The sequence below is a fragment of the Rhopilema esculentum genome, chromosome 16 (genome assembly GCF_057945365.1).
Source record: "Rhopilema esculentum isolate cy_ngs chromosome 16, ASM5794536v1, whole genome shotgun sequence".
Classification (NCBI taxonomy): Eukaryota; Metazoa; Cnidaria; class Scyphozoa; order Rhizostomeae; family Rhizostomatidae; genus Rhopilema; species Rhopilema esculentum.
In genome coordinates this window covers 1,497,487-1,524,707 of record NC_142830.1, presented here as the reverse complement: position 1 = coordinate 1,524,707, position 27,221 = coordinate 1,497,487, and the positions used below count along the sequence as shown (strand labels likewise).

The following is a 27,221-nucleotide window of genomic DNA, read 5'->3' as shown; positions in this document are numbered from 1 at the left end:
TTTTAGCATATCGTTCTTATATTTGATCATGCTAGCAATAAAGTTTTGAAATTGTATTTTATTATGTTTAGAATCTGCAATTCCTTTTATGGCTAGTTTACAGGAGATTTTTGGACTTTTAATGGTGTATAGCCGTCACCCCACTTAACTATCCGCGTTACCAAAAAACATACACATTAATTTTCCTAGAAATATGTTTTCAACCATCCATCGGAATTATTACTTGAGTTAAATAATTGGAAATACGAGGCCTTTCTTGGATCTCCTTAGAAATTGATAGCAATGTTGAAGACGAGCTTAAAAGAACAGCAAGACAACTGACTCGAATAAGTAAGAAATGAATGAAACTTGAATTAAGTAATATTAGACAATGGTATTAACTTGAATCAGCTTCTGCTCTCGTATTGATAGTAGGTTATTGGGTTCTTCAATTGCCTATGTGTGATCTCAACTACAATACGAAACTGATAACTTCATATTTGCTGCTGTGACGAGTTTATCGTTGTGCAGATGATCTGAGAAGGAACAGGTGACGGTGAATCATTTGCTATTATTGTTTGGACAGTTTTACTGGATAATAATTTATCTTGCTATCTACATTACTATTTTGGTAATAATTTTCATTCTTACTCAAAAGTAATCTTTGAAATATATTTATTTATGTTGGCGCCAGGTTGTGTAATTCAGAAATGAATCTTCATGCTTTTTAAGTGTATTCCAAAATCCAAAATAATTGAGGTATACATTTCAAAGCTTTTGAGGTTATAAAATATATTAGAGCGTGCTGCATTCATCTTTATTTTCATTTTCTCCGTTAATTTCTTGATTTCTTTATTTGTAATATTGGTGCGCTAAAAGAGAGGGGAGAAGCCCCAGACTTCAATAACTAGAGAAAGAAATATAAAATCTTATGACCACATTTATTTTTGTGCTTAATAGTCCTTCACTCTTTCGTGTTTTTTATTGTTTTTGATAAATTCGAATTTCTTTAGAGCGGTGATCGATTGGGAGATTTTGCCGTATGGTGCATTTTTAAACCTAGGCCTTCCCTTTTGCGTCAGGTAATTCCCAGTGCGTCGGATAAAGTTTCCGCTAGATTTAGATTTTGAGTCAAGTTTTAGTTATGACGTAAAGCTACGGAATGTGTTGCTTGTAAAAAGTATCCATTTTGTTGTTCTCGTATTTTGAAAGAACGCTTCCTGACTTGGAAGAGCTAATTTCTTATGTATATGATCATAGTAATGTAAATCAATTTGAGTGTTATGGTAAGATTTCCATGGGTCGCGATGAAAATCGATGCTCAAATTGCCAAGGTTTACTGCTAACGAGAAGTGTAGAAAACTGCCGAGATATCATGGTTTTTAGAACATTTAAATAAATAATTTATATTCCAAGATTTTTAGCTGTTGAATGTTTTTTCAATTTACTTTTCTTCGTTGATTGACAAAATTTAATAAAAGTGTACAAATTTCATTAGAAATTCATTCACTTCTGACGTTATTGGAGAAACCAATGAAGATTAACTGCTGACTCTGTGCAGATGCTGATCTCTATCTTTGGGGGCTTAAACTCACCTTGTCTCCGTGCCGCCCGTACTGAAAAAAAATGGTTGCTTACAGAACCCTGTTATTGCTAAGATTCGTCTTTCGATGCATTCATGTCGTCAGATATTTTTAAACTAGAAATTTTCAGTTTTTCTATGAATAGCAGCTTTTTGCAGGAACTCTTCTTAATCGCCTTCTAACTGCAAAAAATGTGACACTTTCCGAACGGATTACAGTCACCGTCTGCTCTAAAAGAGAGTCTGCGAATGTTCATAGTACGATACTTCAACAAACATACTGTGTTCTTTTTTAGGAAAGTTAGGTTTTTGCGCTGTTTGTTGTACATTGCTTCTCAAGAGCACTATTTTGACACCTTACCCTGTTAAGGATATTATCACTTGTTCACATACGGTTTATTGAGCATGCGCAGTGGCTATTCTGTCTTTAACCTCGTTATACCACTTTTGCTTTCCTTGGATGTTGCAAAAAACTATTTTGCACAATAATCTCTTTGCGATGCTGATTTACTTCAAACTTTCATGTTAAGATACCAGATATTTTGATAAACCCTCTAAGAATAAGAAAACTGTTGCTTTGAGCTTCCTCGTCTATTTTTGTAAAGTTTTTATTAGTTAACCCTGTTTTACTGTCTCGGGCCTATCTTAATTCTGTGTCAAAACTCTTCCAAGTGGCATTCATTTTAAAAGACGCTTTGGTATAGTAGAAAACAGAACAATCAAACAGAACGATTTTCAAGTTCCGTGTACAGCTCTGCCTATACAGTATCGTGTGCTATTCAAGTTCTGCCTATACGTACAGATATATGTCAGATCGAAAAAAACAGTAAAAATCATCGATATTAAAAGATATGCAAGTCTCAAGTGCATATCGTATAAAAGCCATTGAAACCCGAATCAAATCCGACTTCCATCCATCTTCCGAGATACATTGATATTCTTCTCATCTACTTGGTTTTTATAACTAACCTCCTGCTAAACCATCATTTGCATTGTGTTTGGCGAAACAGGGTGGAAGCTGTTTTTGGAAATGTTTTCACTTTTGTTTACAGTATTTTGCGTTAGTTCATTTATATTATTTTCTCCTCGAAAAGACATCCGGCAGCCATACGTTTTGAAGAACTGTTAACATGCATGCAGATTGACTCTATCTTTCATTCAAAGCAGGTGGAATGTTGCTAAGGTATTCAAAATCGAATTTACAAACTTCAGCTTGCACACAAAAAAAGCTGTCAAATGAATGGTTTTGAAATTAAAGTTCAGTTAATCGTTCTTCCTTTCAAGCCTGTCCTGGCAACAACGATCAACCGATGAACCTTGCTTTATCTCGTGTCCCATTATCGCCAGAGGCTTTCAGGAATGACGATTTCGTACTTTAATAGTATAATTTGAAACGAGGGCGCGACCTTCCTAGTTATGTGCGACAAAGCTGAATTTCAAGATTAAGAGTAAATGACACATTTGAAGGCTTCAAAGACCATAACGCAGATTAAGGCGTGATATGATACAGCTTTGGTATTCATTGGCAGGTCGTATTTCGCTTTTTTGTCGATTCGAAGAGTTGCGATTTAATTTGAGTTCCTAGCCTAAAGCAGTTTCAGCTCTTCTCGATCAATACCTGCATAACATTTGCAATTTTGGTAAGTGTTCCTTCGCCTTAAAAGTTACTTTGGCATTTTGTACATAATCCTTGCTTATACCTAACATTTCTGGCTTTAGCTTTGCTTTCCGCGTGAGCCTTGCCTCATGTCAAAATTTTGTAATGCCCAATTCCCTAATCATACGTGGGTCATTTCTTTATTTTCGATCATATTTCGAATCTTTGTCAATGCTGAAAAATTTGCCTTGTAATTCTGATCTCCGCCTTACACGCAAATTTCCCCAAAACTTTAACTACTCTCCAATCTATCTCGCTATGTCTTGAATAAGGAATCTTACTGTTTTTTGAAAGTACTGTTTCATGGCTATTCCTAACAAGAATTCAGAGGGCCTAAAGATCAATTTTTCTGTATTAGTTGTATGTGTGGCCATGTGGCACTGACAGTGAAGCTAATAGGTTCAAGGTATTGGTATCAAAGTGCTGCTTTGAGTGACGGTTGGGATTGCTTGTGCTAATTCTAAAAATTTGAGATTATATAGTTCTGTGAGTCAACTTATACTGCAAGTGTATTTTACGTTTTCAGGATATTATGTTAGCTAAGCTATGCAGTGATCATGATGACGAAGGCCTACGAACCGACGTAGTCCTCATGACGTTGTTAATCCCTTTTTGGTTACACAAATTAAATCTTGTTTGCACAAAGGAGTAATCATCGTTCTATTATAACACTTAGGAAATATGAAGATTAAAGGTGGCCACGACTTTTCATAAGCCTAAGATTACGAGTTGTTGCATCACTTCCTCGCCAACGTCAAATAACCAGCAATCATTTTAGTATCCACAGCTAGCCATCGACACAACTATACAATCCAGCCTCGTTGTGTACATTCATATTTATGTTCTAGTAATCTTTCTTGTTGTGATAACTTTGCTTCTCTAAACTCACGAAAATCAACGCCTTACGTTTTCATTTAACCTTACAGTTCTGTGACTAGGTAAGCGCTAGTTGCTTCTAGTGAACAACGTTGTTGAAATTATTAGTGTTCTTGTCATTGACAAAAAGAGAAAATACTAGGCCTGCAGTTAGTTTCTGAGATGAATGTGAAATGTTGGAATGAAATATAAGAAAGTAGAATGAAATATGAAATGCCATTCGACTGTTATCAGCTTGTACTGTTACATAGCGAAGTGGAGCTAGCGATTTCGATGTTTCTTCTGCTGTGTTGCTATGTTGGTTTCTGATTCTCTCAGTGATTGACTGTTCAGCGATTTCGATGTTTCTTCTGCTGTGTTGCTATGTTGGTTTCTGATTCTCTCAGTGATTGACTGTTCAGCGATTTCGATGTTTCTTCTGCTGTGTTGCTATGTTGGTTTCTGATTCTCTCAGTGATTGACTGTTCAGCGATTTCGATGTTTCTTCTGCTGTGTTGCTATGTTGGTTTCTGATTCTCTCAGTGATTGACTGTTCAGCGATTTCGATGTTTCTTCTGCTGTGTTTCTATGTTGGTTTCTGATTCTCTCAGTGATTGACTGTTTAGCGATTTCGATGTTTCTTCTGCTGTGTTGCTATGTTGGTTTCTGATTCTCTCAGTGATTGACTGTTCAGCGATTTCGATGTTTCTTCTGCTGTGTTGCTATGTTGCTTTCTGATTCTCTCAGTGATTGACTGTTCAGCGATTACGATGTTTCTTCTGCTGTGTTGCTATGTTGGTTTCTGATTCTCTCGGTGATTGACTGTTCAGCAATTTCGATGTTTCTTCTGCTGTGTTGCTATGTTGGTTTCTGATTCTCTCGGTGATTGACTGTTCAGCAATTTCGATGTTTCTTCTGCTGTGTTGCTATGTTGGTTTCTGATTCTCTCGGTGATTGACTGTTCAGCAATTTCGATGTTTCTTCTGCTGTGTTGCTATGTTGGTTTTTGATTCTCTCGGTGATTGACTGTTCAGTGATTTCAATGCTACGTTCTTTTTTAATACTCTCGTCTAGAGTTTCAAGCATCCTTTCGTCCTTGTCGCTGTTAGACTAAAAAACCTGATTTCAAGCGTGTCCCGTGGCTCACTGGGCTTCTTTTATATAGAAAATGTTTCATTTGTCTACCTGTCAAATCTTGTAATGATTTTGTCAAGATAAGATAAGTAAACCCTTTTCTTTTTATTAAAATATTGTTTATAGAATATTCAAGCTCAAAATCAACAGTTTTTAAGAATTTTATAAGAGCATTGTTCATCCTCAGCACACATTTGTGTCCGTCATTTTTCAGCAGTTGCCTGCATTGTGATGTTCTTCACAGAGAATCGCATGGCTAACATATCTTGTTTTTTTCAAAAAGCGTGGTTACTGTTTGAGTGCGGGCGTTGTTCCCCTGAAACCTCATCAAATTTGAAATTCTTTACGATTCTTTAAGAATATATTCTGGCTCAAAACGAAAAATTCTTCAGAATGTCAAGGCTGGACAAATTTGTAGTATTTGCAAAATTATCAAAGAAAAGCTTTTAGATAGAAAAATTTTCACCAGAAGAGCATGCCTAGCTCAAAGAAATTTCACCGCAAGTCCCACACAGCATGATCAATGCCGTGAAAACTTTTAGAAAATTTCATATCTTATCGTTATCTTATCGTTATTATTAGTCATGAAGAATGTTGAGGAATATATTATCTCTCAGTAGTGTGAAATGTAGCCAGGAATATGTTTTTTGCTTATTCGTCCTTGAAGCAACATAGTTGAAATAAAAATAAATTGATGACCAAACTTCTTACAACATCTTCCTTGAATACTCTATTCCTTCCCAAATAAAGCTTTGTCATTCTTGATTCCTTTTCTCTCAGTGCATCATATTAGTTCCGATGTTTCTGTCTCTTTGCCAATAGAAGTCCTAATTTTTTCTTTTAAATTCTCCTAAAGATTTTCTTTAGCAATGGTAATTTTATTCAAATGGATCATAGCCTTGTCATATTTTCGTGGAATTTGGTTTTCCATAAGTTAGGTCTTGTCGCCTTTTAATAGTTGTTGCTCCCTCTTTAATTGTCACGTGGAGAATCTTTCTTGTTCTCATGAATCGTTGACCCCCGTCCTTGCCATGTTCTTTGACTAGCCCATTCATTGGAGGACTTAAGCTCGCCCCCAAATTATACACGTTATTCTTATTTTAGCTTGAATGGAGGTTTCATTCTGTGACAATAACCACAATCTGTAACAAATGTGGCATTACATTGTAGCTCTAACTAATTTTCAATGTCTCAGCTCACCTCCTAGTGGCTGCCTGACAATTGCATTTGGTTATGGTGGCTGATTAGGCCCTGTTTTTATTGTTGCACTGTGCATTGTATCTTGTTACCGTTGAGTCTACCTTTGCGTGTCTTCAGAAATACACATCAGAGCGTTTGTTCATTGACTGCTTGTTCTGAGTTACTCATGTTCTTTGCTGTTTATTTATGCAAAAAGTTGAGCTTCGCATGGCCTTTGTTGTTAATTCGATGACTTCTACCAATTTATGTGCCATTCTCTTACAAAATGCCTAGGCCAGTATCTTCGCCACATATGAAATGGTTGAGCTGCGACACTGCACAGTTTCTCTTGATTGCTCGTCATAGCAAGTAATCGAATTTTTTGGTAAGCTCTTTATTTCTTGTTAATGTAATGTTATGGACATGAGGTAAGACCGCCTCTTGCAATAAGTTTTTGAGATAATCGACATTGGACTTTCTCATAACAAATACCGTAAAAGCTATATTTATTCCCTCCTCTCTATTAAGTCCCCGCGTATCAATTAAAACCAGTAAATAAGCCCCCCTCTTTAGCCATTTATGTCAAACATAGAAAAAATGCGCACTTAGTGGGTCTCTTGACGGGTACAATGATGATAAGATCGTGTGCATTAAATTAAATACAGCCTATGTAAAGACTTACTTGTGCGATTAAGTAGTCGGTTGAAATATGTTATGGAAATGTCCAAGGGTTATCAATTCATATTGGTGACGTTGATGAAGATAAGGACCATATGCTTGATTGATGAAATTTTCGAAGCTACTAGCAAAATTTTTTGAGAACATTTGTATAATGGCCAAGGGCATTTTTATAACATTTTTTGCTTCAAATTTGAAGATAAGCCCCCTCTCTCTAATAGGTCCCCCTCTATTTCAAGCCCCCCTTAACTTAAAACAAACAAATGAGCCATCCGGGGGCTTAATAGAGCTTTTCCGGTGCATTATGAAATAATGGTGTACATTTGTATACGTTAATAGAGTTAGTAGAGTTAGCCATATTTGACTACGACGTGAGCGGGATATCAACGTATTGCCAGGGTATCTTTATAAATAACTGAGAAACCTTTGCTTTACTTTCTTTTCCAGTTAATGAGTATGGATGCTTCCATTGCGGGGACGTTGTCACGGTTCAGGGACTATATTAGAGCGTTTTTACAAAATTGGCTGTAGACAATCAGTAAACTTCTGGCACAAACGTGACAATGAAACAATAATACTCCTTTTATTCTTGGAGAAGTTTGCAAGTCCCACTTTTAGTTTTTGCTGCCCACGTATTTCTCCAACTATGTTTCTGGTCCTTTTATGCCGTTTTTCTAGCAACATTTTATCTTCAAGCTGTCTGGTATAACATTTCTCCAAGAGCAAATGATTACAAAAATTCTCTTTAATCTGTGATCATACTAAATTGGTGTTTTGGAAATACCAGCTCTGTTTTCATTTTGCATGTCTAAGCTATTCCTGATTTCTGAGACTAATTCGCCGCATTTTTCCAATTTTTTTCAACATGACAGCTGTTTCTGTAAAATTTCTGCAGGCGCTCGAGCTTTGTTGATGCTATGCTACTCACATTTTAGACTACCGAATCTAGTGGCGCCTAAGGTGATTTGGAATGTAGGATTTTTAGAATAGGCTCTGGACACAACTTTTAATGAAAACTCAACGCTGCATTTCAATACTTCTTATCAAAATCGACGTGATAGAAACACCTATACAGTTGTTAATAGTAACGATAAAGTTATTTCTATACATGGCTTTCGTTTAAAATTTTGCAGCCTGCATGGTTATTGTCATGGCCCAAAATGATGTTTCAATTTAATACCTTCGTGAAATAGGCCTGTCTACTTTGTTTCTTTATTACCGATTCATACCTAGCAACTGTTCTTCACTGGGCATTCTATACGTTGTATTTCAAGACCACTTGGTCTTGAATTAACGTATACGTTTGTAAATCAGTTCAATGGGGATTAGGAGGGGGTATTTCCAGTATCTACTTTCAGTGATTCATGACGACTTTCATTGCCCGTTATAGTTTCAATATAAATACTGTAACTAGCCATATTTCTCTCGTTTGATAGTTAAAGCGCCAATATCACCAGAATTCTCTTCGAAATACCTGTAAGAGTCTCCTTAAACATCGGTTTATTTATTTGCAAAGAGCGATATTCGCACCTTCTTTCGCATAGAGACAATATCCAGCAAAGAAAGTTACAAAGGTCTATGGTCTTGATGTTATTCTCACATATAAGTTTGTTCAATGGCCATTTGTACTTCAAATTTTAGTGCCTAAAACATTGATAACTTTTTACTAAGGTACTTTTGAAGAGAAAGCTTCATTTCGTACCATAAAACAGGATTTGCTATGCAAAGAAGTTTTGAAAGTGCTTGGTAATCTATTTATCACTACTAGGGCTTGGAAAAGCTTACGTTAGCCATTCATTGTATAGCGATTCATTTGTCTTTAAGACCTCGCTGGTGATCTTGTTAAGGAAACTGTTTTAATCTATATATCATCCTTCATCTTGTCTCCTTATCCAACAGGGTAATATCTGGCTGAAAAGAGCTTTGTTAGGTTTGCTTATAATCCTCTTTTTGCATTAGGTGTCTGTCGATGATGCAAATAGAGCAATTACATAGGCCACTTCAAGACTTTAGCCAATTTCGACGTCCTAGCTGTAAACGCACATAATGTCATTAAATGCAGTGAAGCTAATGTTTGAATAATTAATGCAACCAGTATCAGCAACATATTTGCCAATTATCTTCAAACATTATTATCAGCAACATATTTGCCATTCTCCAAGGTTTTTCATTGATTACTAGTCAAACTTTTATTTGCAAGTGTTTTGTTTCTGAGCGTTCAAGTAATCTATATGAATGCCATGGTTTTTTGACTCAATCACATTTTCACCTGACTGTATAGGATTACTTACACAGGAAAACTGCGCAATTTTCTTTATCTTATCTGGAAACAGCTTATCATTCAAATTTGTCAGTTCAAAGATCTGTGTTCAGCTTGCATCAAAACAAATAGTGTTCTTGAATACAGACTGTGTATTTCGGATTAATTTTATTAGGCAGTTGTTAAAGAAAGGCGCACATGAGAAAGGGGGTGCTCATTAGAGAGAGGCGCTCATTGGAGAGGGGCGCTCATTAGAGAGAGGCGCTCATTGGAAAAGGGTGCTCATTGAAAATAGATAGAAATCCACCAATACAAAACTGAGCTTTTGAATTCAAACGATCGTTGTTTTCGCGAAAATTAATATTCCATTTGCATCACACTTGTTAAAGGCAAAACATCCACAAAATCTCAATTTTTTCCGATTCGGTTTTTTATATTTGTAGGGTGCTCATTGGAGAGTGGCGGTCATTTAAATTTTTGCTCGTGAGGGAGAGGCGCTCATGAGGTGGAGGCGCTCATTGAAGAGAGGACACTTATTAGAGAGAATATTTTAGTTATGGTAGACGGTAGATGTGATGGAGGCTAACTCATAATGAAGGCATACTAATCTTTCCATAGATTCATATAGATTCATATTTCTAATTCTCTTTCGGTTTAGATACGATCTCATCCTTGCTTATGCTTCTTAATCGACAGCTACCTTATTCTGTTAGAAACTCTAAGCTATTAATCAAGAAAACTGCAATATTTTAGACCACAATACTGCAGCTGGTAAATCCAAATTTTCATGTCAGGTCCAACTGATTTGCATATCCGTATGTAAGTGTTTAATAATTAACTTAGAACTAAAGAGACTGTGCTATCGTTCAGGCGCAGATCACTTGATCATCAGCTTTCATATCTCAGGCAAACTTAGTTGCATTTGGTATCGCCAGGTAGGCCGCTTTAATATCAACTGTTTGTCAAAAGTATTCGTGTATCAGTTGCAAAGAGAGACTATCGCAGTTTTACCTTTCTTTATCATTATGTACAGTCACTTTAAGATTGTTGTTTCAGCTCAAACCTAATGTAAACTCCTTTTGTTTATGATTTTATTTTGAATTAGCTTTCGAAGAGAGTTAGATTTGAATTACCTTAAGCCACACTTTGAGAATAAAAGCTATTTAATTTTCGAAATGTAGCAAAGTGTCAAAAAAAAATTATTTCCAAAATTCTAGCATTTAGCTCTGGAAGAATGATGGGTTTACGTCAGATCTCAAAACTGGTTGTTGTCCTTACATTTGAAAAATCTAAATATATAAAGAATAAAGGCGGAAGGACAGATTTACAAGCGTATCGAAAAATCGCCAATACTTTGTGTTCGAAGGAGCCATTGTTTGTCAAATCATGATTTCCAGCTGCAGAATTTTTTACCTTTTCATATACCATTTTAGGTTGTTATTATGCAAACAAGTTCTTGTCCAAGTCTCCAGTAATTTACCTGGCCATGTCGGTTTTTCTACACTTGTCCAAGCCAGCACCCTTTCCTTCTGTTGCTTCTTTCTAATTTTTGTTGGAACTGTATTCATATTTTAAAACAGAATTTTTATTTGATTTTTGGTTAATCTTTCCAAACAGGTCTTCTTTGTAAACTTTATTCATGTTTTGAAACTAAGATTGTATTTGTTTGTTAGTTAATTTTTCCAAAAAGATATTTGTGTAAACTTTACTCACATTTAAAAAATGTGCAACGGGATTGGATAACCTTCCGTCATGCTACCTGGAAGACATTGCATATGTTCTAGCAAAACCTCTGATACATTTTATCAACCTATCGCTTCAATCGGGGACTTTTTCAACAGACCCAAATAAAGCGAGGGTTACCCCCACATACAAATCCGGTGCCCAAAATATTTTCGATAATTACAGACCAATAAGTGTTCTACCAGTGATTTCCAAAGAAAAATGCGTACACGCCCAAATTACGAACCATCTAGAAAGCAACAAATTACTGTCGGAAAACCAATTTGGATTTCGCAAATACCCACCGACTGAAATCGCTACAGCTTACTTCATTGATCAAATCCGAAAGGCAATGGACAACGGCCATTACACAGGTGCTGTTTACATATACCTAAATAAAGCTTTTGATACCATCAACCATTCTATCCTGGTCAACACTCTCCCTGAATATGGCATCTCAGGGAAGGTTCAGGATTGGTTGTACGATTACCTGTCCTCAAGATCACAACAGGTCTCGTTTCAAGGAAAACTGTCATCTGCGGAACTGCGGAACCAATATTTTGTGGCGTCCCTCAAGGGTCAATACTCGGACCGCTCCTGTTTATCTTGTATTTCAACAGTGCAATCAAAACACTATCACACTGCAAAATGCTGATGTATGCCGATGATACAGTCTTGTTTTGTTCTGGAAAAGATGTTGGCGAAATCCAAAAACAGTTAAATGCAGACTTCAATCATTTGCCTGCTGGCTTGACAAAAATGAGCTTGTCATAAACACCAAGAAAGGCAAAACAGATGTTATGGTGTTTGGTACTAGCCAAAAACTCAACAAACTTGAAATCATCGGCCAACAAGCTCAGAGAAATGAAATAATCACAATGAAACGAATATGTACATATGTGCACAAATGCCTCCACTCTAATAGCGTAGGCGCTATCTTTGACAGCTATTTTACAATGAAAAACTCCAATGTAAATGCCAGAAACATTGGCACAATGATTAACATCCCGAGGATTAATCTGGAAATAGCAAGAGCATCCTTTTACTACCAAGGTGCCTCATTATTCAACAAACTTCCGAAAGAAATTTGAACAGATCATAATTTTATTTCTCTCCAAAATAAATTGAAGAGCTTTTATACTTTAACTTAGACTCTCAACCTTATACCTCTCTTTTATACAATTCTACTTCATCCCCCTTGTCCGGATTTGTTTTCCGCTTTCAAATTATATTTTATAAATGCTGATTGTAAACTAATTTTTAATCTTATCTTTGTTTGTTTGTTTATTTTACCAGGACTACTAGGAAAACAGTGTAAATATGTATATATGCATATCACCACTGAAGTATTATCCTGTATAAATATTCGAGAATAACAATAATAATAATAATAATTTCGAAACTGAATTTTTATTTGTTTGTTGGTTAGTCTTTCCAAATAGGTCTTCTTTGTAAACTTTATTCACAAGTATCTTTTCAGACTGACCTTCTGTGTAAACGTTATACGTATTTTCAAACTGAATTTTATTTGTTAGATAATCTTTCCATAGAGATCTTTTTTGGAACTACATTCAGAATTCATGACTGGATTTTTATTTGTTTGTTAGATAATCTTTCCATAGAGACCTTTTTGGAACTATATTCAGGTTTCGAAACTGAAGTTTAAAATTACAAGTATGCTGCTGTAATTGCATGTAGCTGAATTATATACAGCCTTCATTGTGCAGATATGCTTTTTAATTACTTTATTTATATATTTAAACTTCGAATAGTTGTTTATTATTACCTCTATATAAACTCTTTTGTTAGCTGTAAACAAATTGTCTGTTAAATTATTATCATTGCTGTTGAATTTTTTTCTAATATTCAGCATTGTCAAAACCAAATTTTAGGAATGGTCGATTTGTGCTTTTAAAACCCAGTCTGACAGTATGGTTCGTTTTTAATTTTTTTTACTATGTTCTTATTTTCTCAAATAATGGTTTTCGGAGAATATTCATTCATTCCACTATATCTGTTTAACGTATCATTTTCAATTTTTTTCTTACTCTATCACCACGAAACGTAATATTTGCACCGAGCCAGTACTAAATTCTGGGGCATGAATTCAAAAATGTTTGAATTGGATTTACCCTATAGGTTTAACAATATTGTTTAAATTTCTCTTGCGACATCATGCGTGCCAAAACGTCAGTTGAGGCAGGGTGCAATTGAGGCAGGGTGCAATTGAGGTAGGGTGCAATTGAGGTAGGGTGCAGCTGACTTAATGCAAACCCCTTAAGGGTGATGACTTTTGACGATGGATCTACACAATTTTCTATTTGTTACAAATGCTCTTTTTTGATTCGCTCATACAAAGATCTTTCTTGATGACATCACTGTACTTAACCATCAGTCTTCCTCGTTTCCTTTTCCCATGTTACGTGTATCAGAGTATAAGCTTTGACGCTACTTCTTCTTCATGTCCTCGATCTTGACGCTTACTTCCTTTTCCTTTCCATACAAGTCTTTATTTCTTATATGCTTGCTAATTGGAGTTAAAGATGGGAACCAAGATGGTATTTTTGACAAGTTCTGACAAGATAGAATGTTGCCTGAAATTTTCTAGCAAATTGATGTCGAGGATGCTTCAGTTTCAAAAGTAATCAGAAGGGGCTTGAAAATCTTTGAATCTAAATTTTCTGGTAGGCTGAATGCTGCATGCATTTTTTAGTTGATCTCGGCACGCAGTCTCGTTTGTGCTAGATTTTCATTTGATTTCCGATTAGAGGCTCAGTTCCCGAATATCAATAGTACCAACTTATCGTCCCACCTTCTACCATAAAATTATACTGTGAATTAATTGGAATATCCTTGCGTCTCAAAATCTATAAAAGATTATTTGATTCGATAAAGCTGTTAATTTGATTTCTCTTTAATATTTTTATATGGCGACAACGAACATTTGATGTTATCGCAGCGTTTATAAAATAATATTGCTGGTTTATATTTCGAGTGAGACATAACTATCCCTGAAAGTCATCTTTTTTGTCGGATACCCGGATTCCTACTTGTCTAGCCACAAGAAAGATCGCTGGTATTACCGACTATCTCAACATTAGAAACGTGACAAACATCACAAAAGAGCGGAGATTACTTGATGATATCAGCACGGATCACTCATTCATTTTGCATAACCTCTTTAATATCGTTCATGCACGTGAATTGAAAGCGTTTTCTTTCTAAATTTCCATTTTGTAGGTTGATACCAAATAGAAGGCTCGGTTGAATGAGGTGACTATCGAGGGCTAGCCCAAATTGGCTGTTCTTTAATTGGGGATTTGTTGCGCACGCTTAGTAGGGTCTAATTTCTTTAAAGGATGTGACCTCTAGAAAATATCGGTTTTACTCGTTGCATAGATGGTTAATGGTTTTTACAAAATCCTTGTCTTCAAATTATAGTTTTTTGCTGTTGATATTTGAAGCAGCAAAGATATTTCAACAGTTTTCTTTGCAGAGTGTCATTTATGAGGGCAAAGTGTCACGTGAATCTGGAACCCCTTTCCTTTATCAAAATTTATAATTCAGTTTGATATACAAGTATATATATTTATCTTCTATTGAAATATTATCTAATTGTCGTTTTGCTTTCTTTGCAATTGTCCCTTTATGTTGATGTTGTCCCTTTTTCTTATGGTATAATTTTATCAGATATTGCGTAAACACTTTCAAACATTTCTTATTTTCGATGAAATTTGGTTGTTTAAATAAAACTACCTTTCAATTTCAAAAATTGTGATAAAAGGTATTTTGTAAGTGAATTTGCCCAAATCGTAGTCACTGGTGCCATTAACCTAGTTACTGCTTTTGTTGAAAAAAACTGGCGATGATAAGGCGATGAAAGTTACCTAATAAGTTCAACTGCAGCACCTGTTTCACGTATCATTTAACTAAGCTTGGTATCTTTATGCTGTATCTTGTGGTGTACTGTTTTATTGTGTATCAATGCATCAACCTTTGCCCTTCTCTCCGCAACCCAACAACTACGTTTAACCTCGCAACCACATATTCCGGTTGGTGACTTTTTAAAGAACTAAACCAGTTAGTACTAGATCAACATAGCCTCTTGAATAAAATTTCGTCATTTTATCGACGCATAGTCAATAACGTATTAATTTTCCATGTTTGCAGGTGTAACTACATTTATCAAGAAAGGAGGACGTTGGTTCTATGGATGCCTCATCTGATTTGTATATGCTGATATAGAAAGATAAGGTAAGAATACTAATTGATTACAATGGCTGCAAATATTCTGTTAGAATCCAAACTGACTACATTGGCCTGTAAAGGCCTGTACTGTATCAGCTATTTTGTTATCTTTGTTTTTTGTATTTATTAGCACTTTACTCACCACAGTGCACATATGATTCTTAAAGGCTTATGCGCAACCGGCATACGTTGGGACTATGTTTTCACAACCGGCCTAATATCTTACTGCCAGGGCCATTTCTTCCCGTGTAAGAAAACAGCTACCGCAAAGCTTGCCAATCACTCAGAAGCCTTTAAATTAATACTGTTAAGTAACTGTATTATAGTCTTGGAACGGCCTATTTCAGTATCAATAACTAACCTTCAAGCAGTTCTTGATTTCAGTTTGAAAGGCAAACCGTTTATGAAATGAAAAAAGTGAGCTTTAATTAACTACGAATACGCTACCTGTTAGCAGCCTACTGTAAATAGATTTATAATGATGATAAAAGATAATGGTCTTGAGAAGAATATATTTTTTTCATCAATAAAACGAAACAAATTCCCATTAAGTTTCATCATGTTAAGAAACAACAATCCTTAATTCTTCTTATACTTGCGAGCAGTTAAAAAATCAATCATGGTTGAATTCGATAACCTCGCTCTACACCTGGCCAGGCTTTTTGTTCAAAAGGATACCTGCATTCGTTCAGCTAGAATCTAGAACAAGTTATTTCACCCATATTACTTCTTGGCTACTTGGCCAAACTGTTTTTTGTTAGGCTTGATACCTTTCTACTAATATGAACGTTTTAACGAGTGAGACAATAATTTTCATGCTTTTATCATATAAGCAACGCAGGTTTTCCTTCGTAAGGTATCTTTGTATTCTCAACCATGTGGTCGTAAGACGCGATAATCTTTTACAGGTTAAATCCTGCTGCGATTATCATTATTTAACTGTAGATATCACAAGCTTTGGTCTAAATTATCTTCGCTGATAGGCATTGAAGTGTGCATTTTCAATCTTCTCTCTTTGTGGATGCTTCGAATCGCTTCGAAGGAAACTTCCCAGTGGAGCGTTTCTTTACCTTCACGATCCTTACTTTCTTTATCTTCAACTTCTGTCAACAAGTTTCCTTCCTTCGACCAAATTGCTACCCTTTCATTCGATGTTTGTTGCCATTGCTTTACACAAAGATCAGCTACTGAGGATTTGTTGTAATGATTGAAAACAAATCTCCCATTCAGTTCTCAAGTTTTCCTTCCTGTGTTCGGAGACTTTCTTTATTCCTGAATGTTCTTTGGATAATTCAAGTCCTCTGAATATTAAGCACACCTCCAAGTATCCTTATGTAAAATATGAAACGTATTTAAACAATGTCGGGATGCAAATACTGACGGGAGACTTTAAATCAAATGAAATATTTTTCATCATTACAGAAGGCAGACAGACATCCCAACTGACAAGATCACTGTTGTAGATCATGTAACAAAAAGATTATTGTTGTAAACATTAGAAAGACTATCGGTTACAGCAATACAAGATTTCCGTTGCAATACGTATTACAGAATCATTTTAGTAAGGATTCTCTCCGTATTCCTCGAGGGAAGCTAGCATATGAGAAGAGAGTTCTGGCAAGCGCTACTTATAAAGATCTTTTACTAGATTGGTTCATAAATCAGTCAATTTGCCCCTCGTCGCATTTGTCAAATTACTGTACATACGATGCTTATGTTTATAATGGCATAAATATTTTTCATTTTCTTGTATCAATTTTATAAAGTTCTCTATTGTCCAAGTGATTTTGCGAGTGATTTGAATTGTCAGTTCGAGTTTGAATGAATGTTGCTTAATCAAGTTGGTCATATTCAGTTTCGTAACTTTGCTTAATAAATCCATTTTTGGTTGCACAAAGGTTCCATATCAGGTGTCAAGGATGATATCTTAGTTTGCATAGGCTGATCGCCCGTGCTTGTTTTGCCCTTTATACAATTCAGTCTCTTTGCACAACCAGTCGAGGGGCAAATCACTCTATGGAAATCTTTGGTAGAAATCCTATTTTTAGTCGGAAAATCCGTAGAATCCTTTTGTTTTTGTTGAAATCTTGCACCCTTTTTCCAAGAGAAATCTTGCGCATCGCAACCAGTGCTACTGTCGTGTCCACACTGGGAACTAGTGTCCGTAAAAACGTCTACATGAAAAGAGTCGTGTAGTCAATTGGACAAAGGACCAATTTGGGAGCTGGATTATTTCTCTACCGTTAACCGAGGAAGGCTCTAAATATTTGGCACCTTGGCAAGCCAAGCTAGGATGCCTGTTATCTGTGTGCTTGCAAAGCGTAAAGCGTCCTTACAAAGCCTCTTTTCACTCCTCATTTTGCTTGACACAAAATAGCATTACAGAGTATAATTTTTTGAATTCCGGGATTTCTGCTATTTCTTGACTGAATTTCTCGAATTCTTGGTTGAAATCTCGAGATAAACTGTTAGCGTAGACATAACCACTTCTAATGAAAAGCTTAGGGATAACAACTTATCATTTACATTGTTATCCAAAAATGCCATAGGTTAGGCAAAGCCTGGCTTTAGCCCTTGTCGTCACGTTAAGTCTGTCTGTGGCTTGCCAGGATATTGTGATGATTATACAAGGAACTGAGCTGATCCGAACAATCTCCAACAATTTTTATAAGTATTTGTTGAATTAAATCAGACATATGAATAGCTCGTCCTTTACTCCACATCATATGGCAGTCTCCCCTACCCACATATTTCAGTAATGTGCTCTGCCAAATAAACTGTATAGCATGAGTATGAATATTTTAAATTTTTAAATCTTATATTAAAAAATACTAAAATCTTCAGAGACCCCGGGCTAGAAACTAATGGTTTTGCTAGATTTTATCCTCATTTTCATCAAAGGTGTTTTGATAAAACGTTATGAACCTGATGTTACAGGTTTCCTTTTCTTGTTTATCCTCTTCTTTGAGTAATGCTTTTCATTTAAATGCTTATATCACTACTGACTCCAATATTCTGATTCTAGGCCGCCCTCTTTTTCTCTTTCCATTCATTCTTCTGTCTTTGGCAACTTTTATTAAGTTCTTGCATTTAGACCTGTCTAATGTCTACAGACCTTTCTTAAAAATGGACCCCAGGCTTGAAATCATGAAGACTTCATGTCCTTTGGATTGTTCGATTGAATTTAATACGTTTTTGAATATTTAGATATTTTTAACGATTTCTTCCTAATTTGCTATTGCAGCAAAAAAACTCCGGTGAAACTTACAGGGAAGGCTGAATTTAAAAACGGCCTGTCTTTCCAAACAACGTAAAATTTTCAGACAGTCAAATTTCAACATGCCAATTCGATGAAGAATTTGGCAAATGAAAAGATAAAAAATCGATAAAACTAACTCAGAACCGAAATTATAACTTCCTTTTTTGTGACCCAACAAATTGTTAACGAACGCTACTGATTCAATTTGGTGCTACGCCCCTTATTCACCTGGAACTTTGAACCTGTGACGTCATTAGCAGGTCAGATTTTTGGCAAATCATTGTTGCTCTCATACTGTTGTTAGGTGTTTAGATGCATGTCGATCGGTCGATTGGCTCTTTTATTTGAAATGTCTGAATTGGATTGGTTTCCTTGCCACCCATTCATAAATTTCATCTGTTCGATGCCAATGGCCGTATTTCAATCTCACAACTGTCGTCCGGCCTCGGTCAAATTAGAATTTGAATACAGGGCTTCTGGTGATCCTTTGTTTTTGTTCTCTCTGTGTACAAAAGAATGGCTTTCTTTTCATGGAAACTTGATCTTCGCTGAGCTTTATCAACAAAGCTGAAAGAGGGATTCACCATTGCATTGTTTCATCGCAGACAGCATTTGCAGTTATCGGAGGGAAAGAAGCTTTTTAAGAATATTAAATTGCCAATCCAAAAGAAACTTGCTAAATAGGTGATAGTTAATATTTAATCGGATTTTGCCAAGTTTCCAGCAAATTGCGATTGGGGATATTTTTCCACAAACTTGCAGTTCGTCGTCGTGATAAATGGTGGTCATTTTGCTGGTTGAGTGTTGTTATGCTTGCTTGTTGTAGCACCTTACTAGTTTTAATGGTAAGTTTCATATTGTTGCTTTCAGAAATCTCACAATGTTTTCCAGGCTGTCATGATATCATTACAATTTTTTAAACTGCATTGTAACGTGTAATTTCTTACGACAGTTTTTCGAATTCAGTCAGAGAATCTGCTTTTTAAAACGCTTTCAGCAACATGAATTCTTCTAACAAAAGTGGCTAGCATTGATGATCGAAAAACCTTAAAAGAACCTCGAATGAAGGGATTATCTGATTTCTTCCTCTATTAAAAACTTTTGTCTCAATGAGATTTTGAGAGAAACGTTCATACTTCATACCCCCTTACACACTCGTAGCCTTGTTGAAGTGGCCTTTTATGCTCGAAAGTGTTCTCGAGTAAGATTATTTTAACGTTGGACCCCATCTACGCCAGGTTTTGGATTGTATTTTCGTACAGTGTCTGATAGGAAAGGTAATGAAAGTTTCGTTTCTCTTTTCGGAAGCTACCTACAGATAAAGTTAATAAAATTGGTGACTTTTTTATTAACAACAAATTGAAGAGTGCCCTTAACTAGCCTCTATCACGTAAGGATTGCTATGTGCCTAGCAAACTGGGACCGAGGATCATCTTGCGCTTTTTAAGTATAATGAACAATCTTACGACCCCATTCCCAATCAATCGGTAATATGCCTAACGGTTCCCGTCCCCATTTAGAAGTGGCCTTTTTCAGTTTGATACCCAATCTCTTGCTAAAACTCCATCTTTTTTCTGCCTCGACTACGTTACCTGTCCGCCTGTAACTGTAGTCTGTAGTCACTTTACATCTTTCAGAATCTATTTGATGGACTATTACAGGACCCAAGCCGAAAATTACAGAGTATTGGGGCAATTGGAGTCTAGATAAAAAAAGACAAGACTTGCTGGGTCATCCAACGTGCTTCAACATCTGCTGTTTATCCATTTTCCGTCGTATTTTAGAATTTGTTGCCAGAAAAGTGAGGGAGGGGAATGGTTCCTTATGGCAGGACTGTTTTTTTGGTAGGAGTGTCAATCTTGTTGTATTTAGGAAGCTTGGTTGGAGGGCAGACAGGAGGGAAAATTAGCTTGTCTTATGCTTCACACCGAAGATCTCCCTAAATCAGCCCTTTGACGCGCTGTTGAATTCAGTCTGGGTGTATTTAGACCCACAAAGTTCGAGTTAAGGTTAAATTTAATACAGAATGTTGCACATTAACAATTTGAATACCAGGATAAGAATAGCTATAAGAATCAGGATCATAACCTGATTCTAGAACATGTATAGGGTTTTGAGACGATACCTAAGGGTGTAGATACATCTGCCATTAAATGTTCATTGCAAAACAATTACAACATTGCTGTGCGTAGCAAACCTCAGCACTCCCCAAATTTCCTATAGAGTTATCTCCAGACCCCAATCTGGTTTGTCGTTTTCGTTGAAATGAACGGGCCTATCTGCCACAGTAATATTGAGGGATTGTATGAAAATGAATGAAGATTGATGGTGGTTCATGGATTTGTTGCTTCAGCTCCGATTCAGATGTTTTGAACTTCAAACTTCCTTAGTCAAACTATCATTTCTCAATGCTGTTTACGCAATGTCAAACCAGAGGCCTAAAAAGACCTTTTGGCCTTTGAAATTGTGATTACAAATTTGAAATTGCAATTAACACCGTACTTTGTTAGGCATCTTTGTCACTCACAAAACCTTTTGTTGAGAAACTGATTGGAAAATGAAATTATGTTTTTCTTTATGACACAGTTTTAAAGAGTAACGAAAAAAACGAGTGCATTTTCAAGCTTATGAGCTTATATTTTATTTTGTGGTTTTCGTAGCGGTATGAACCAACTGAGGGCACCAGATTGATTTGCTTGTTTGTAGCGACGGCTCTTGTGTAATTCAAATACAAATATTTCGAATTTGTGTCTTATTTTTAAGCTTTGGGCTTAAATCATATCAAATCCTATCTTTACAAATAATGCAGTAACACTGAAAAAAAAACTAATTGGATTGTGGAATGTTTTGACAAAATGCAGTGTTTGAGACATTCTTGTTTTTTAGCCTGGACATTTGTCTCATTCGTCGCTTCCATGCTGCCAGGTCTGCTAAAACCCAACGATTCTTTGTTCATTAACTTTAAGAACCATATTTTAAACAATCTACCAATGGCATTGTGGTTTCAAAAAGATTCAGTCTTCAGTTTTCGAAATCTGTAGTTATTAAGATTAAATTTGATGTCTTTTGATAACTAAATGCATGAAAGGCCATATTCTGCTCTCTTTTGTGTACCTGTGGTTTCTGAAATCGAGACTTTCTCATATTTTATAAGCCTGATTGCTAACCATTACAAGAGTTTCAGATCTTTCAAGATAACTTCAAGGTACGACGATAGCATTTTCATAGTAACAACTCATTTGCTAGCTGCATTTCTTCCTGAGAGTGCCCAATGTTTGCGCTTCGTGTGCGCTGTCTTCTCGGCAGACATCGCACGCTGTATTATTTTGATTCTGCTAAGTGTTCGAATTAACAATTTTTTACAAACGTAGGTGTGTTGCATTTTTACAAAATTCCTCGCTACAGATGATTGGTATTCTTTTGGGGTCTAGTTTTCAGTCTTATCGAGCTGTTAGCTCCATGTCTTACTTCTCATACAGGCAATACACTCAAATGACACCCCGTACAGTCTCCTGTTGCTGGGTCCTTGGCAACGTAGAAGTTTACATTCATCCAATCCCTTATCTGAAGCTGATTTATCTTTTACCTACAGCATTTTTTAAAAACTCTCTTGCTAACGTTTACTCGCTAGACTTGTTATCGATCCATTTAGTGTAGGGATGTCGTCACTACGTACGTTAATACTCTTCGTGCAAAGTCCTATCGTAAGGTTATTTGCCAATAATATTTTGTGCTTATTTTCTAGACTCAACTGCAGTGAAGATCTAGACAATACAAGATGAATGCCAGCAAGCCATTGATCACTACCCAAAGACCATTGCAAATTTCCTCATTGAATGAAACGATGCAAGTACTGAACAGCACTTTGGCAGCTGTTGCCAATTTCACACTGATGCCTGTGATAAGCAGTGGCAGTGATAATGCATCATCCTCGCTCGCACCGCTAACATCCTCACCCTCCACCGCTTCAGATAAATGCAAAGCGTTTGCATATAATTTTCACGAAAATATTCCCATTTCTGCTGTTTGTGGGTTGTGCTTTATTATTGGCCTTATTCTGGTACTTGTAGGTGCGCACTATGTATTTATTCCCTTCTCGAGTAAAATAATGATGTTAATTTTGATGTTGATGTTGATATGAGAGAGATTTCGGTTTTCGAAGCTCGTCTTAAATTTTCAAAAATAGTGTAATAGGCCTAGTATAATGTGTACACATTTCTGTTTGATATCGAATTTACTAAAACAAGATCAAAGCATACTAGATACCATTATTTTTAATGAAAACCTAGCTGATAACAGTCCTTATCTTCTTTTCGTTGCTCGAACACTTGATTTTAAGGTGGTTTTGGCAATATCTTAGTATCACATATTAGCCCGTAATCAGAGTTCTCTGTACCCTGTTTTCCTTTTCAATTCGTTAAGTATTATTCTGATTAATTATATCTTTAGTCTCGTATCTGCTCGTAACATGAAATGACAACTAATCTTTTTAAAATGTGGTCTGTTTCATTAATTTTGCCAATCCCGTACTCTTGCGAGATATTTGTACAGAAAGGATTATTTTCTCAGATCTTTTATTCCCCTAATCCAATCAGATTGAAATAAAGAGAATGTTAGTAATTGCATCACAGCCTTTTGTTCTTATACATTGCTTATTTTTCTCTTCAAGGTTACCGGGCATTTAGATTTTCGATGTTCATTATGGGCCTATCTCTTGCCAGTGTCCTGACATATCTTGTCCTAATAAATAAGACAAAACTCGGATTAACTTGGACATCGCCAATTGCTGCTGGAGCTGGCCTCTTTCTCGGACTCTTTGCTGCCTCGATTCCAGTTCTCGGTCTTATAATCGCAAGTATTATACAAGGACTGTTTTTCACAGTTATCGTTTTGTTCATCATCACTCTGTTCTTCACGGATCACGTTATATGGATTTGCGTCGGAAGTCTCGGTGGCCTAAGCATCATATTTACCATTTTTATGTTCCTGAAACAAAGGCAGGCCGCAATTGTTTACATCACCAGCTATGGAGCCATCCTCATCATGATTGCGGCTGACTACTTTCTGGACTTGTTCCTTATAGCGAACTATGCATATAGTTTGATCTTGCAGGTGGAGGGCCGCAAGCCTTGTTGGTTTTCATGGACACTGTTCGCAATGTGGCCGTTCCTTTTGATACTTGGTTGCTGTGTGCAGATTGTGAAAACCGCCCGCGGATTTTATCACAGTCCTGGTAATTCAGATTTATCTTTTCTTTGAAAAGAATAAAGATAACGTCCTCACTTAGATTAATGTCAAGCTCGTCAACATTCGACAGTTTTTGAAAATCTTGTATTTGATATTGTTTTCAATCATCTAAGATAAGCTTTTCATTGCCTCTTTTTAATTTTGATAAAATAATAATTCGCTTTAATACCTTAAAATTATGAAAAATGAAATCAATAAAAAAGTTTCCTTCTCGGGCCTTTTCTGCTTCTATTTACGATATTAGAATTAATCGATTTGTTATTGCTATCCACAGCTCTGCAGAAGAAAGCACAGGAAAACAAGTACAAAACTGACAGTACGGGGAGGTCAAGACGTCTTTATGACAATGGAGATGTGATTGCCCAGGTAGGAGTTTGATATTGTATTCAAATTTCTGACGTATTTCAGGGGGGGACCATGGTATTTTCGGTTGTCCGTTTGAAAAGGTTAGGTGTGTTTATTTAGGTGGTTTATATTTTTTTAAAAAAATCTTCTTCAATAAAACCTCATTGTTAAGCTTCTTTGTTGTTCGTCTCAGAGGTATCCAGAAAAAAGCAGACCCATATCTATCCTTGGATGAAATTAAAAATTAGGTTTTTTGAATACCGTTTTCGTATTAGGAATTACAACCGTTTAACTTATGTTGATGATTCGGTAATGCTGAAGTCAATTTCGGCCTGTTTCTTTGAATATTTCTTATCCCCACAATCGATGCCTTAAAAACGAGTTGAGAATGCAACAATGTAGTTGAAAGTATTGTAGAATGTTTATGAAAAAGTGCTTAAAGTCTTAAGGCAAAAAATGCAAACAGAGTGTTGGATTTTCTTTGTGGAAGCAAACAAAATGTGAAGTCATATCGATATGAATATAGGCCTTGTTGTTTACAGCAGGGGTTTCAAGTATATTATAGTTTTAAGGCAACTATATATAACTATAAGAATAAATACTATTTATAACACACAGATGGTTGCTCAGTATATGGTAAAATGTAACAGCCAGTCGAGAGCAAGTGCAATGGCTATCCGTTTCATTTGTCTATACAGCCACACGGAAACCACTGGAGGGTTGTGTCACGGCTACAACAATGATGACTCCTATTTCGTTTTTAAAGACTTCTCATGGAGAACATTAATTTCCATAATTCTGCCGAATGCACTTTCAAATTAAGAAATACTAAAATCATCATTGAAAATAAAATCATTGAAAATTTAGAGTAATGTCAATAATGTTCGTCTGCTCAGTGATAACATGCCTACAATAAATCGAAATGATTTCGTGTTTTATATAAGCTATTTTAAATTGACGTCTTAAGTTTGCCGCTGCTTTTTCAGGCTTGGATTCAAACGACTGATGACACTCTGGACAAGAGGCGAAGTTTTACACCTGTACACGAATACGATTCCGCTGACGACAAAGAAAGTACAACATTGGTATAAAACTGATTGCTTACCTGAAACATTTGTTGAGTAGTTTTCAAGATGATTTTCGCTCAGACACCTTTGTTGAGAATTCGTCAAACAACTTACTTAATTCGTCAAAGCATATTTAAAGGACAGCCTCTCTTGCATTTTTGTGGATGAAAATATTCACTGTGGAGGAGTAGCGATGGCCCTCAGTTATCAAATCTTTATCGAAATAAGATTTTTCTGTTCATGTTTATTGACTGGATTAGTTTTATTACAAAGTTCTGTGAATTATAATACAGGATAAGAATATCAAGAAACAATTTTTAATTTTATTCTTATTTGCCAAGCCTCCTATATTGATTTATTTATACTTGAAGCAAAATGTATTGGCAAACCGTTTGTTTTAAAATTTTATTTTTTCCCTAGCCCGTATCAATAAGGTCACTTTGATCTGAATTCTAACGACTTCTGACATCATAGCCAACTATTAACTGGGTTCCCAACCATTTCAGCACATTTTGTGAGTTTTATGGCCTATGCTCAGCCCTTCCATCCTCCCCCCCCAAATTTTTAAAAGGCTTTCGGCTGCAGTCATTAAAAACAGTGCAACCTAAGAATGGTAATATGAATATTTTAAGAGAATCAACAAAAATATTGCCGTTTACAATGTTAAAAATCTAACGTTTTCATGTCGTTTATCATACAAAGATAAATTATTTGCTAGAAACCGAATCCCTCGGGTCGTTAAAAGTTTTTGTTCTAAGCTTAAGTTCAACCATGAATGTTTGTTCTGGTTTATTTAGCTCAAATCTATAAGTTGGTCAGTCTAATATGTTCAGAATTTTCGTAAATAAGGTCCTAGGATTTTTACCCAGTTGCATGTGCTTCAAAAGGTGGAAAAACTATAAAAAAAACATTTCCTTTATTTGAAGCCCTACTACCATCTAAAAGGGGTTACGTATTCTGGCCTTTTGACCACGCTAGGACCTGGCTGTCCTGTCTTGTAAATTGTCAACAGATCCATTTTGCTTTCATCTCAGTAATGTCTTAAAATTTCATTTCCGTTTAGCAGTAAGTATTTAGCCCTGTATATTTAGATGTTTTTATTCGTTAGTTTCCTTAACAGTAAATTTGTTCGAAACTAATGTTGTTTAAAGTTGTGAACTAGTTTTGCATCTTCCTTTTTCCTTACCTATAAGAATTCTTTTTAAAAGAGAAAAAAGGAACTAGTTTTTTGGAAGGTTTATGATTGCTTATGAATCAAGTTCTATTTGTTTAGATTATTTGTCAATATTATGAGTAGTTTTACATTCTGCGATATTAATGAGTAACTTCAAAAATAAAACGTTCCTCTCTTTCAAACTGTACATTATTAGCATTAATTCGTTTTAGGCTAGAAATATTTGTGTTGTATAGAAATGGAAGGTTGAGCTGTTGCTCTGTAAAATTCTTTGTTTATTAAATATCAATTTGTAGTGTTTGTGTGTATCAGAAATGACACAATGCCTTCGAAGATTTCTGACCCTGGCCCCCTGCTACTTTGGCTAAAAATTTCATCAGTTTACCTTTATGTGAAATATCTTTGCTGCAGGGCAAAGGTATAATGACAACTTTGATTGCAATATAATGGCCTATAGGCGTTAATAAAATACTAGCAATAAGTAACTGCTGATAACATTGCTAAATGAAAAAAGAATCACGACAGAGCAGTGTTTAATTAGTATATTCGATGATGATAAAATGCACAGATGTAAAACACTAGAAGCACGTTGCATGAAAATTTTCCACGAGAACCGCTCATTGTTATCTGTTCAGATCTGACCTTTAGCACCAGAGATACATTTGAAATTACTTTTCTCATAACAGTTGTGACAACAAGACATTTTTATAGATTTTTATGAATTATGAGTTTTGTTCTTTCATGCATATGACAATCAATCGAATTGGTCGTAACAAAAGTAAAGTCAAGTTGTTTCTTCACTTAAAAATAGTAGTGGAAACGACACTAAAACGCA

At 35.8% G+C, this 27,221-nt stretch overlaps 1 protein-coding gene across 7 annotated transcripts in view; it reads left to right on the top strand.

The window, feature by feature from the left end:
* The window catches only part of LOC135682916 (transmembrane protein 198), a 30,851-nt gene extending 4,140 nt beyond the window's left edge, over window positions 1-26,711 (top strand). For 2 of the 7 annotated variants that reach the window (XM_065198009.2, XM_065198015.2), the window contains exons 2-6: window positions 15,217-15,300; window positions 22,299-22,623; window positions 23,223-23,786; window positions 24,075-24,166; window positions 25,132-26,711. In XM_065198009.2, coding sequence (XP_065054081.2) covers window positions 22,332-22,623; window positions 23,223-23,786; window positions 24,075-24,166; window positions 25,132-25,236 — 1,053 coding nt within the window. In that variant the 5' untranslated portion in view covers window positions 15,217-15,300; window positions 22,299-22,331 and the 3' untranslated portion in view covers window positions 25,237-26,711. Of the gene's footprint in view, window positions 1-9; window positions 3,202-5,538; window positions 6,772-6,797; window positions 10,260-15,216; window positions 15,301-18,398; window positions 19,399-19,433; window positions 21,759-22,298; window positions 22,624-23,222; window positions 23,787-24,074; window positions 24,167-25,131 lie in introns of those variants that run through there. The other 5 variants (XM_065198013.2, XM_065198012.2, XM_065198014.2 and 2 more) reach the window with 5 other exon arrangements.
* The last annotated feature ends 510 nt before the right edge of the window (window positions 26,712-27,221 follow it).